Raw genomic sequence first — 15,344 nt, forward strand, 5'->3', positions numbered from 1 at the left:
ATAAGACTACTATATAGGTAGTACACGTGTACTCAAACGTCACAAACACCAACCTACAACCTGAATAATAATATTCGAAAATTGTATCGAAACATTGTAACATGCCATTGCCGTGGCAAGTCCATAATAATGTGTTATTCAATGACGTACCTGGTTTAATATCGCCGACAGATGGGTTTCCCTGTCGAAATATTCATCATCGAGTTATCCTGCAGGAAACCTACTGCAGTCTGCACTCTGCAGTAACTATCTATAATGCATATACGTACTCGGAAAAGATTTATAAAAATAACACTCCGGGTTGGCAATCGAACCGGAAACTCGTTCTCTCTCTCTCTTTCTCGCTCTCTATCTTTCTGTCAATCGGCCGGTCTGGCGATTACTCAATTTATTTTATTTAGCTACAGTTTACGCCATGTTCACTGGATACGTATTTTATCTCCAATTTCTGAGTCGTTTAACTGATTTCTAACATCCGTAACACAACCTTAGTTTATTTTCTCGTAACTTGATATGGATTTACACTGCACGTCGACGACAACGTACCATGGACGCACGGCGCTCTAAATGGTACCTACAGAGAGGCACTTTACAGTAGGCACCTGTTGTACGAAAGTACACAGTAGTAAACAACTAACTGTACATAAACACTCACACTGTCACGTAAACATGTAATTTTATTGAAACGAAAATCGAGTTTTAACCTTTAACGGTGTCTCGAGCAATCGGTTCATACGATATTTAATGTACCTAATATGAATGTAATGCATTATGTCGTTATACGTTTTAAGTATTATATTTACTCAAATATCCAATGTGTTTAAAGAATGATGAATTGTTGAAGTTTATATAATGACTTTTGTGCAGTAGTATCAAAATTAAACTCTATAGGTTTACACAAATGTAATATAATAATAGGTGTTAATAAATGTATATCTAAATAAAACTGTAAGGAGATTTGACAAGAAAACACGCACTTACCGGTGGCGCCTTAAACATTCAATAGAGAGACTTCGTTTGTCTCATCTAGCTTACTGATCAGTTTATTTCACACACACACACACACACACACACACACACACACACACACACACACACACACGACGTCCCTTTTACGAAAAAATTTAATTTAGCTTGTATTGTTTGTAGATACACAAACCTTGTCACTAAGGGTTGCCTTTCTAGTTATTGTTCAGGTATCGCTGTATAAGGTATTATAGTATCATGTATGATGTTAAACTGGTAAGAAAAACTGTTCCTTACTATTATTAAAACAACTTCGTTTGCTACTTCATATCATAGTAATATTTGATTATCCTTAAATATATATTTCAGTATTAAGACGAAAATGCTAAGCATTAAAGAAAAAGAATAAAACTGTTCTAAGAATAATCTAAACTAACCTCAAATACATTATAATATCTTCCCTTAAATTATTTTTAATCTTTTGTCATTTAAAATTTAGAGAATCTGATTTTCGGCTAACTATAGAGTACACCTAAGTATTTCATAAATCCTACATTTAGTTTACCACACAATGTTTAAAGCGAAAAAATTTAATGATTAAAAACACATTTTTTTTTACAACTCCACCAGTTAATACACAACAATAGTTTTTAAAAAACTTCAAATACAGAAAACTAATCCAATAAATATTTTTTTTAAACTGACTGATACTATTTCTCGGTTGGACAAATTATGTGTACTACAACATAATTTGTAATTCAATGCACGATAACGTGATAGTCACAAAACATTGAAAATTACAGTACAACATCTTTCATTTACGACTTATAGACATTTTATATTCTCCTCATTCTAACAGAGAAAATTAAATACCTATTAACCTTATTTCATACAATAAATTATTTTCAAAATTAATTAAATATACCGTACACAGCTCAGAACTATGTTTGAAATAAGAAGATATCAGAAGATAGATAAAAATAAATAAATAGATAGTTATACTGTATAGCAAACCGAACGGGTAACGATCAAGTTCTTTGAACAATACTACATAAAATAACTTACAGCTAATGCTATATAATGTCGTTATTCGATAAAAGGAAATAACGTTGAAATGTGACTGTGGTCTGTTTAGGTCTTTAAAGGGCACTTAGAGAGTACACTAATACGCTTATACACATAATATGTGTACACTGTACAACCCTTATATAAAGTTAAGCATATATACCTACATGTATGTTCTTGTTGTATTGAATATTTACGAAAAACGTATTTTAGTTAAACATTTATTTTTATAATCAAGTCAGTATTCAAGTATACCTAATTATTTAGCAAATGTATTCAAGCACGTATAGGTACATTTATAAATATAATAAGGACATAATTAGTGATAATATTCGATTTTCATATCGAAACATGATATTTAATATTTATTATTGTAATACTTGCATTTATGCATGAATATTATGTCAAGTTAAAAGTTGTCTGATCGATACTACGGGGCCAATCTTAATAATGGTTAAATATGAATGTCAATGTGTCATTTTAAAGAGGATTTGTAGCTTTGAAGACATTTTTTTTGAATTTATTCCGTTAAGTAATACTATGTCACCGTCAGGAAAAATTAAACAAAAACGACCATGTTTCAATGGTAACCACCGTTGACTAATTTGTCAATAGAATTTACTCTTTTCATTTTATTTTAAAATATTCTGTAACATATATTTAAATTATATATTATACTTGATAGTTAATTTAAAAAAAAAGTAAAGCTCATTTTGTTTATATTATATTAATTAAATTCTACTTTGAATATGATTCAATTACTACATATTATATAATAACAGCTCTAGTCGATCATATTCAAATCAAAACTCGACAAATATTAATTTAAAAAAATGGTGTTTCTGAAACACGTATTCGGAATATTAACACTTCAAACTGGCACAATTTTATTGAGTTCACTATTTATCGTGAGAAACAAGAAATTATCACTACGTACTTTAATAATGACTCAATTCAATGTTTTCAGACGCTGGCTTTATGTGTTTTATTAGTCAACTCATTGGCACTCGACACAGAAGCGCCACGTACGAAATTTTATTATTATTATTTTATTTGAGTTATGAAAAAATGTATTTTTGTATACTTGTTTAATCCATCTACATAAATAAAAATAATAAGTCGGTAATTATATAATTAAATATAGTAATTTCTATCATTGCAATTTGTTTATAGTAGCCTGGATCGCGATGTTCGTGTTTATTGGTTATATGATCGTGATTTGGTTAATATCTTTTTATGGTGCATACAAAGTAAATGTTTACATTTTTTCAACTGTTTATAGAAATGTAATAATATGTGCTGAAATCTATAGGAATCACAAAGCGGAATTACCGTAGCAACTATTTTGTGGACAATTTATATAATAATATGGTTGAAATTGGTTATCTTTTCATTTATAGATGCACAGTTAAGTAAAACGGCTTTAGTTTTCATTGAATTTTGGATAATACTAAAAAAACAGTTTATTTGTATAGGGCTATATGTCTTGAGAATAGATGTCCAGATGTGATGTGGCTATTATGCAACCCGTGGCATGAAAAACAGGGAAGATGTAATAATGTTTTTCAACATTTTTCGAAAAATAATACAAAATCCCTATATGAAAAAAATAACAAACCTCAAATGTATGACGATAGGATAAAAATTGAGAAGAAAAGAGAAAAAAAACAACTTGTAACTACAACTAGAATTTCACATTCTGTAACAGTACCATTTGCGATGTTTGATAACTATGAAAATCGGTCGGAAATCAAAACCAATGAAATAAAATTAGTGCTTAAAAAATGTATAGAAACACCTACAGCACAAAATAACCAAGGGAGTATGCTCGTGTCAATAATAGTATTATTACTGTATTTAAGTAAGTATAAAGATTTTCATAAGCCGTATTCATAAATTTATAAAATAAAAATAATATATTTCTGTTTTACAGTATTAATACTATTTTCATGGCTGATTCTAATTAGTTATCGAGAAGAATTTATACTACAGGCAAATCTTACAAACAACAATTAGTAATATTTGGTAGATTTTCGTTCAAATCTTAATAAATGATCACTAAATATTTCATTTTAATATTATATTTTATTTATTGATTAATTAAATACTATAAATTAAGTGACCTGCCATGACAATATAATCTTTTATTTTACAAATGAGAACCAAAAACCAATGTTTTTTTTGGTCAATATTGAAATGTTGAGGCATCTAAAACGAAATTTTTCGAACTAGTGGTTATTAGTTATTTAATGATTTGTTCTAAAGATAATAATTATAGTCCACGATAAAAGTTTTTAAAAGAGGGGTCAGAGGGACTATGATGATCTTAAGATTACATTAATTTATATTAATCTATCAACATTTCACCATGTGATAATCGGCTGACTACAACAATTACTAGATTACATTGCATCTAATATCTTTTTTATATATTATAATATGAGTACATAAAGCTTAATAACTTAGAAACTATTTTATTCAAATTCTGCAATCTGTATCATCGCAGACCACAGGACAATAAAATTAATTAATTGTATAAAATGTAAAAAACTGATAAAACTATTGTATTAAAAACTTAAGTATACTTAACAATTTTAAACAATAAATGCATTATTGAATGATAATGGTTGAGAATAATAAAATTATAATAAAGTGCTGTATGCAAACATGTTGTTAATTTTTGGATACAATAATGCTACTATATTTTAATATGAAGTGACTTACCAAAATATATATTCTTCTGAAAAATGTTTAATCTGATTATGAGTTGGCATCTTATTTTGTCCTAAGTATACGAATTGTCAGTCATTGTAACAATATAATACATACATTTATTGATATTTTTTGATTTGTATTGATTAAATATTGTTATTTGTAATTTTATTTAATTATGCAACCCTAGTGGATTTTTTTTATATTTGTCTCAATACATCTTCGAGAAGTAAATAATCTAGTGTAGTAATATCGTCTTCCGTAAAATTATTTTGTAATTGTTAATATAAACGTAATAATTATAAATGAATTGTTGCGGCTAACCCTTATCGTTGATATTATGGTGTTCAGTTAATTGTATCAATTAATGTCATTCTTAGACTAAATAATACAATTTGAACAATGTTTGTATTTTGAGTGACTTTATGAACCCAATTATTCTACAATCACTTTCATCTTTCATGACAAATACTTTAAATCTGTGAACAATGCTAAAGTTATTGATCTATTTATATAAATCTGGTTAAAGGCATAGAATAAATAATTTTATTATTTGTTAGTATTATTGTTATTTTGTTTGAGCGTATGGATAGTGGGATGTATAATAATAACAGAGTGTGTTTAAAAAAAAAAACGGAAGTGTAAACATTCCATAGAATCTCGATTTTGGGCAATTAAAATTGAAAAGCTTTTCTTTAACTTTTATACCCCTCTAGTTTTACTTACATAATGTTTCTAACAGGATCTTAAACTTAAAAAAGATATTTACTAAACGTAGTTGTTTAGTGCATCGTTTTTTACTTTAACAATAATAATTATTACAATCATCCGTATAAATTATAATGTGATTAACATTCAATTTAAAATAGAATTATTGTATTACTCGAGGTAACTTATAAGCGAACACGGCTTTCAATTAATTTTAACTATAACAATTATAAAAAAAAACTATTCAAGTTTAACGTATAATGCATTATATTTGATTAAATTAGTAATTACTATCATCAGAGTACTTCAATTTTATTTATTCATCCATGCGATTCTTTGAGAATAAGTCAGTTGGCATTTCAATCGTGACATTAAATCAAGCGTCCTCTACGTACGATATATACTCAGAATAATCAGTACTTATAGAGGCATCTATAAATAGTTTTTTTTTTTTTATTTCATAACCATGTATTACAAGACGTAATTTGTTTTACCTTTGTCCTTTGATCTTACAAATTTTACTGAACTAGTAAAGTAGTAATATTATATTTGAATAATATCAGTAATTAGAAGATTTTATACCTAGTACATTTTATTGATTTATTCTCAAGTTCAGTGAACTAATTTTCATTGAAAATACTACATAGTACATAATTTTACTATAGTAAATATAAATGTATATCATATACAGATAATGTAGGTAAGATTAAATTTCACGAGTTAGTAGTAAAAGTAAATAATACTCTAAATAATTGCAACATTTCACAGTATTTTATATTATTAGGCGAGAATTTAAAAATAAATATTTTATTATATAATATAAAAATCGTATAACTCTTTATGGTATTATTTGGACGATTATGATATGCTTTTATCACTTAAATAAAAGCAAACCGCGAAGGAATATTTACATACAGAGCGATTTATCAAGCATGCTCATTCCCATTTTTTTCTTTAATAACTAAATTATTTAAATTTAAATATATTTACAGACCTTTTTTTCTAAATTCTTGAATGTTTTCTTCTATTTAAGGAGTATCCAAACATCTGCTTTACAAATGACAAAGGCCTCCTCTCCCTCTCTTTTTGACTGTACATTATTTAATGGAAATTTTTAGAGCTAGTAGTTTCTCAGTTATTAAAATATATTTTATTCTAAGAATAATATACTATATAGTGGTTTTATGAAAATATAATACAGATGTACCTAATATTGGATGTAGTATTTATTGTACTTGGACTATTTTTACAAATTATTTATGTTGATAGATTAATATTAATCACGAACATTTTTCTATCAACATAGCACCTATATCATCCAAACCTATCATATCATAATAATATTATCACGGACCAATTATCCCCAGTAGTCAAAGATAAATAACTGAAAACTACTAGTTCGAATTTTAAAATGGAGTGGGTGAGTATGCATGTTGATTCACTCTACCCAGGAACTAACGGCGCAGGCCGATGCTTGACCTCAGAACACGTTAGTGACTGAGCCATACCAGGCCGCACATGGCTATTATATTGTTTTTAAATTAAATTAGTCAATTCACAAATAAACATTATGCATCTTATTTAGTTTATTCACAGAATAAATTACAATTTATAAGTAATAGGGAATGGTATAGGTATCTATAAAAATGAAATAAAAAAAAAAATTATTTTTACTTTACCTCATTATTTTATATAAAAGTGCAGTAGAATCAATAAACAACATTTTCGTAGATTTATTAATCGAATTTATTGTCTAAATAAATTTAAAACAAACAGTATATTATATTGTGTCTATAGTTAATACTTTATAATACGTAATATATTTCCACCTATTTATTCGTTATTTGTCTGACGGCTAGTGTAATCTTAACATTTATATTTCAATATGTTTGTACAACATTTGAAAGCCCGATTTAAACCAATAACATTTACAAATTATCAGTTCCTCAATTAATTTGAATAAACACTAGGTATTTATGACGTAGAAATACTGCAAAAGTACTGCCGTTATACTGGTTAGAAAATTTAGAATTGTTGTTTAAAGCTAAACTGCTATAAGAAATGGTAAATCATTTACGAAAAACAATTTTAATTAAACGCTCAACTACTTTACTTTCAAAATCATATAGTATTATAAAGCATAACGAATGTCTTAAATTATTTTGAAAGCAGTCGGAATATTGCTTAAATAAGTTTTGGTTACTTTTAAACATTTTAAGTCTTCATCTCATTAAAACAATTATTTTTGAATGGGGTAATCTTCTCTCTTTGTAATTTTACTAAACATCAGAATAACAATGCTTTTTGTAACTTAAAAACGTTTAAAGAAACAATTGCACAAACAAAATTGTTAGGTTAAAATAAAAACTTACCTGATTGCTTGGAAGTTTGAACGAAAAAAGTAGTCGCTCCGTTATATTTAATTAAATAACACTATAGCTTGTGTAGAAATAAATTATTTCTATAATATCACGCATCTTGTGTTCTTAAGTTAGAGGTTAACGTTATTGCGTAGTAACTACCGATGCATAAATATATATTATACTTAAGATACTACTCACTCACCTATCTGTTTTTCACTAATTGACTTATTAAAAAATGTAAAATAGAAGCGTTGAAATTAAATCTTATTATGTGTTAGTAGCTTTTTTATAAATCAAATGATATATTACATTTCTTATATGCTCAAGCCGAATAAATAAATACTTATATGGAACTTTCAATAGAAATATGGTAACTGCGTATACTAAATGTTGATATCGCACAACCCGGTGAGTGTCATTGAAGTTCCCGAACAAAAATACGACGTGATATGCAATGTGCGGCATATGTATGTACATAAATCATCTTTAAATCTGTAAAGTATAAGGTTATAAGTTTATAACGCGCCAACAATTTCACAAAGACAGATATTTTTATTTTTTATAAGGGAATACGATCGTTTTGCACGAATGATATCAATAACAGAACTTTGATTGTTTTTTAAAAGATCCATATGATAGTATAGTACACACGATACTCTATTGTTTTATTTTTGTTTTTACCAGCTTTAGTGTTACGTATACATCCTTCAGCAATAGTATGGATAATCATAATGTTATTATTATTATACGAGTGAAGAAGACGCGTGAAAGAAGATTTGTAGATGTTAACAATTTACTCTAATGCAGCCAGATTTGCCACATGTGTTTATATTAAGTATTGACCTAACGACAATTAGGATTTATAATAAATTGACAGACAAATAATTTAGGGGTATCAAATATTAATTTCACAATGTATTATAGTCACATCTAACATTTTTATCCACATCTTTTCTATAAATTAAAAAAAAAAATAACCTATTTATTATAATCATATTATTAAAATAAAAATGTTTTTATTTGCTCTTAAACGTAATTTATGTATAAGGCAAAAATGAACTAATATAAAAAACAAATAATAAAATAACAAAGAACTAATACAAAACATTTGACTTCATTAAAAAAAAAATTAAAATAATATAGAATTCTGGCATAATGGTTCTGAGAATGGCCTTATCGTTTAATTATTGCGTGCGGATGTCAAATGAAAAATGCAGGAATTCTTATCGAATATTAATAATATACTTGATATTTCACGAATTCCAGTAATTTTTTAGTGATATATATCTTAAAACTTATTTTTTAGTATGTAGGTAATCCGATTTTGTAGACTACTGGGAATTTGAAATGATATGAGATAAATTTTAATTTCATTCACTTCCTGCTCTCTTGAACGTCTTAAACCCTATTATAACTTATTTGACAAAATCATATGATAATAATATTATATTTATATATAAAATTTATAACATATTATGTATCGTAGTTCTCTCGTAACTTACATGCAATTAGTATAAAAACCATATATTGTGTTCGCAGTGTTGTTATACACACTATGCTAGTAGGTAGATTCTCCGATCTAGATCTTTTGTTGGTACTTAACTTTGAGCATTTACAACTTGTATTATGGTATTGTAATTTAGATATTTTCACAATTTAAACGAACTTTGTAAAAATTCGAATTTTAAACGCCTATTATTTTATAATAAATACCTAGAGTGTTCGATTATATTTGATTATTTTTAACCGTTGTAAGATCATGTTACGTTAAACCTTGTGTTACATTTTTTTACTCACTACATTTAAAAGAAACTAAAAAATGTCAAACATTTTAAATGTTTAAGACCAGCACATAAAGAGCCAAGATAATATTTAAAAATCGATGATAAACATTTAGTGATACATTTTTTCACAGTTATTCGTATTTTAATTACAACCAAATATCACATCAATTTTGCGTCAAAACCTCCTTTTTACCTATAATGTTTTTGTTTTTTGAAATCACTTAGATCACTTTAATCACTTTAATCACTTTCATTTTTGACCAACTAAGTACAGTACCAACTAGATCCCTTTTGCGACGAGAATTCTCCCTCAAAGTCGAATATTCGCATTTTCACTGCTCCTAATTAAAGATGACATCAGACACGCAAGTACACAAAAGGACACTCCTCATTGTTAACTAAAACCAATACATACCAACTCCTCTCAGAATCTATAACAGATTGCTTTCAGTTTGATTAAATAAACATTTATATTAAGTTTTTGGATGATTTCCAAAACTGCAAAGATAGCCTATCCATAATTTTGTGTATAGGATGAAACATTTTGAAATAATTGTTTAAATGTTTTATTTTAGTTTGCAGAAGTGTTTCTTGATGTACAATATCTTATATATCTTTTTAGAATTGACGCTAGGGGTTATAATTTCAGATTTATTAATACTATTATATAATAATTATATAGACATATAGTTAGTCGAAAACATACTTTAAACGAGCAAACTTTGCACTAACTGATTTTTCTTCATTTGCTTTTTCTAAAATATTACGTATAGCGGAGTAGCTTATTTTAAAAATACCTATGAAATTTAATTTATCGTTGGTTATTTATATTAAAGGAAGAGAAGTAAATTGTATAGTTCAAAAAGTATGTAGGTATATCATGATGATATCATGATTCGAGCATCGAAAAGTTTCAGAATAGACACCATTAATATACACGCCGTACCACAAACGCATACAGGTATCTACTGTTATTTATATGAGAAATAAGGTGAAAGAAGTGAAATATTTTATCTGAAATTAAAACATTTTAGTTTCAAAGTAATAATGCATAAAAAAACACATCGAGTTCAAAAAAAATAGAATGGAATTGTGAAAAACCAAAAATATTCCACGCAGGCATATAACATTATACCGGCTGCAGTGGTTTCGAATACCTATATATTATTACGACGGCGGTAGTTTCACGAGCTTGTGAAATGTAAATGGGTTTTGATTGAATCCTGCCGGCTGCAGGCTGCACGAGGATATTGGGTCTTATAAATTATATTCTTATTATCTCGGACATTTAAATATTGCGGATTTTGTTCAACGATAATATTGTTTGAAATATTTGACTGATTTGAGTAAATTTGATTGGTCGGCGTTAGATGTGGATGGTTTTAGATTCTGGGCTACGCGAAGGATGTATTTGTTTAACAATGATATTACTATGTTTATTTTTATTATGTCTGTTAATTAATTTTGTTTTTTATTCGATCTTCTCATTATTATTCTGTTTCCGGTAGTAAATCAAATATTCAGAAGCAATTTTTTTTACTTCTTGCGGTTTTGTAAACTCCTATATTTGATTTATGTAAGTTTCCATGTTAATAATTCATAATGAACAGTTAACTTCTATATATTTTTTAAAAATATTTTTTTTTAATTCTTGGTACCTATACAGTTTTGAAAACTCAGATTGTAAGCTTACAAAAATATTTAATAGTATGTTACATACATGTTTATCAATTATATTAATATACGTTGATTTTACTAGATTCATTTATACCTACATATCAATAATATACTTAAAAAAATTTTTTTTTTCCTGGTATCTTCTTTTGGACTTAGATCTTCAAAGAGGCTGTCTGGAGTTTATAGGCTACTGATATACTACTAATTATTATTAGTTGATTCCATTATTTGAGATTAGATATGTAATAAATACAATAACTCGCATATCTAAAACTAGGAATTCATATGAACTATATATTTAAGTAGATAAAAATAGTGATAACTCAAACCATATGCCCATAGTTTAATGCTTTCTAAGTGTTATTAAGTTACGGCTATTATAATTGTACAGTTCCATACATTACAATAAGATTATAATGTAGTAGGGATAATAATTGAGTGCATATTAAAGCTAAAAAAAAGTTGCTTGTAACGAGCAATCAAGGATTGAACCATTAAATAATTAACTTAAATTATATCGAATGTAATTCTTATATTTTTTATATTTTCGATTATCTGGAGATACATTTATTACTCGTTATACTTAATATGTATTAATATACTGTTTACTTAATAATTAAATTGTTCAAACATATTTTAATACATTATTATATAAAATAATATCCAAAATTATAATAGTTGTTTAATTTTAATCAAAATTTCATATTTTAAAATAACATAAGAATTATGACGATTGATGAGTTTTTGATTTTTTAAGTATATATAATATTATATTGTAGATAGGTATTATAAAACACTTTAATCAGTATCTGATTACATGCAAGTACCTACAAGAAAAAAACGATTTTCATATTTAAATATATGTTCTTCATTAAAAAATATTTACTTCTATGTAGCTATTAAACCCAATATCTTATATTTCAGCGTAAGATGGAAAAAATTTAATAAAATACTCGAGATGTCAAACGTCTTTAAATTTATAGTATTGGATGAAGTTTTACAGTGATTTACCTAGTATATCTTTTTATTTTAAAACTGGTCTACACGATGTCCTGGAATTATACAGTATATTAAAACATAAAATATCATCATTCCTATTTCCTACAATGATGTACAATCTTACATTGACGTTTAAGATGTTCTACGTATCAAACTATTAAGTTCTCAATCATAAAAATATTTGTTCCTAACTTAAACGTTTCAATGTAAATATATTTTTTCTCGAAAATTACTAAATAGGTAGTCAATATTTTCTAGTATTGCAAACGTTTAATAAATAAACAAATGCCATCCGGTTAATGATTAGTAGTAACACGGTAACATTACAATGTCGTTTAAATCAATAACTGATTGATTCTTAAAACATAAATGTACTTACCTGATAATATAAATTGTTATGGCGAGTTCTGAGGATGTAAAATCGATACATTATCATTGTACTTTTAAAACGATTGTTACAGTACTTATGGTTTAATAACCTAAATAATCGATATCCATTGTAGACTGTGAGTAGGTAGTCTTTAAACTAATGAAAATATTTACACACTAAGTGTAAACAATAAACTTTATGACAAATTATTCAAAAACTTATTATACCAAAGCACGAACATTTACAATATTGTAGCTACAAACGAGTGCTAAAAATACTAGAAAAAAGTATTTAATTTTGAGTGCTGTAAATATTTTAAGCTTCTAATCGTTGTCTTAGTTCATATAAAAATAAAACATTAAATTCCTCTAATGTTTAATTTATGGACGGAATAATGTAATTCAATGAAAAGAATTAATCATTGTTGTAAGCTATTTAACACTTAACACCAGTACGACCTCAATAATGTCGTTCTGAAATTATTGGTTAGGTATATTCATACATACATACATATATATGTACATTCATACATACATACATATATACATACATACATACATACATACATACATACATACATACATACATACATACATACATACATACATACATACATACATACATACATACATACATACATACATACATACATACATACATACATACATACATACATACATACATACATACATACATACAATAGTCATACAAATTTAATGATGTACAACAAATATTTCACACTTTTACGTTCAGCAAGGGAGAAAAAAATAGCCTGAGATATTTCAAAATGCTGGGACAATAAAAGAAAAACGACTTGAGAGAATGAGATCAAAATCACGACGAAGCTCTTCCAGCATGTCCTCTTGATTCAATAGACGATTCCGAAGCCCCGATGTTGTACAACTATACTATTTTGATACTTATTTTGGTAGGTACTCGAAGTAGATCGGTATTAATGACGATTGTGAGCGTTTCTTTGTCTGTGATTTATATATACAAAAGAAGAAACTGACTGACATAAACAGGCATCTCTCAAACCTCTGGTCCTAGGAACTTGAATTTTGGCGTAGAGGTTCCATTTACGATTGAGTAGGAAAGGGATGTCAAAAATAGTATTTGTACCACGTTTATTTTTATTTTTTAGTATAATAATAATGTAAACAAATAATGTATTACTTACCTAATTATTGCAGTATAATTTTGTATGGCATTTTCTCTACATCGACAAAGAATGGAGAATTTCCCCTCTTCCCATATATATTAGGGCATACTATGGAGTAGGTTTTAAGCAAAACTTTATACAGAAAGATTTTAAATCTGTCTCGTTGTACAGCGATTTTTTAAAAAATGTTCTTCTGACCAATATTACTTGACCATGTAATGTGTGTCGTATACATTCATTATTGATTTTCCCAGGCGGAGATAAACCTAAATCGTTTTTCTCCTTAAGTTATTACACTCAGACCGAAATACGCCAATCGTTTGTAGGAGGATTCCCCATAAGTCGGATTTGTCCACAAATAAGCAAGAAACATAGAATTGCACGTTATCTGAAGTAGGTACACTCAAACAGTCAAAATAAAATCCACAAAGCAACGTATTTTATTTTTTTCGAGAGAACTCTCAGTACCATATAATTAGTATAAATAGTGTAATATAAAGTCGTCAAGTTGATTACTTTAACAACAAACTCTCATTCATTATATCGAAATGTATTAACGTTTTTGAAAATATTTCAATTAGTTAAAGTATTTAAAGTTTTTATTAGCGGAGGAGTAGAGTAATCTAACCTTTCTAGTATGAGGTACCTACCCTTTTATTCCCCCCATGTAAACTTACAATACTTTTAAATAATTAACCACTAGTTCAAAATCCGATTTTAATCAAAATTATCTCAAATATATTCTGCCTACGAATATGAAATTAAAAATAAGCTTTCGTTCCAAAAGGCAAAAGCTTAAAAATGATTGTTTTTTTTTTCAAATTATGTAAAAAAAAATATTTTCATAAGCTTGAAAAATGTTACTACTTTTTGATATAATTTGTGCTTACTGTAAAAATAACCATCTGGTAGATATATATGTGTGTGGATAAATACGAATATCTTCTCTTAGTCTGGCGTCTACATCTTCGAAACTTCTATGAACTCTGTGAGCTGCTCGAGTGGGCACAGGGGTTTACGACCGACGCTTAACTCGCCAAATAATTGGCCACCAGCACAGCGGGCACCAACCTACGTGTTGGATTAACGTTCCGCTAAGGGTGGTTAGAGTTTCAGTGAACACTGATCATACTACTTACCAGCTCAACATTTTGGAGATGTGAATAAAATATGTTGTTGGCGTTATTTTGTTATGTATAGACTATAGGAGATTAAGTGGCTTGACTAGTATTGTCCATTATGTTTTGGTTGGTACAATCTTGATACCTAATAAATCGTAGGTGTATACCTTTGGTAATAATAACGAATTACAGAGTTTATTTTGTGACTGCAAAATACAATTGAAGTAGTCTCTAAAACACATTATACGTACAACATAAATACAGTAGGTAGCATATACCTTTTTTAAAGAAATAGTTCCAAATCACAGGCAGGACTTGAGTTATCCACAGGTAAAGGGTGTTAAAAATCTGACTATAAACTTTTCACTATCCAAAACTTATTTAACCTTCTTGTAAGTTATGATTAAATATAGAAAT

The 15,344-nt window shown here is 27.5% G+C and overlaps 2 protein-coding genes across 9 annotated transcripts in view; both read left to right on the top strand.

The window, feature by feature from the left end:
* The window catches only part of LOC111026915 (neuropeptide CCHamide-1 receptor-like), a 144,388-nt gene that overhangs the window by 71,754 nt on the left and 57,290 nt on the right, over positions 1-15,344 (top strand). The window lies entirely within an intron of this gene.
* Positions 2,865-4,047, top strand: LOC111026917. Its single transcript, XM_022305107.1, has 6 exons — positions 2,865-2,939; positions 2,999-3,056; positions 3,205-3,281; positions 3,344-3,438; positions 3,507-3,892; positions 3,965-4,047. Exons 1-6 carry the CDS (start codon positions 2,865-2,867, stop codon positions 4,045-4,047), a joined length of 774 nt encoding a protein of 257 aa, XP_022160799.1.

This window comes from Myzus persicae, unplaced genomic scaffold (assembly GCF_001856785.1).
Source record: "Myzus persicae strain clone G006 unplaced genomic scaffold, MPER_G0061.0, whole genome shotgun sequence".
In the NCBI taxonomy this organism is placed as follows: Eukaryota; Metazoa; Arthropoda; class Insecta; order Hemiptera; family Aphididae; genus Myzus; species Myzus persicae.

Coding starts and splice junctions, on each gene's coding strand:
- LOC111026917 (XM_022305107.1), top strand. CDS start 2,865: ATGGTGTTTCTGAAACACGTATTCGGAATATTAACACTTCAAACTGGC. Junction 2,940..2,998: donor TATTGAGTTCACTATTTATC/GTGAGAAACAAG, acceptor CAATGTTTTCAG/ACGCTGGCTTTATGTGTTTT. Junction 3,893..3,964: donor AGTATTATTACTGTATTTAA/GTAAGTATAAAG, acceptor TCTGTTTTACAG/TATTAATACTATTTTCATGG.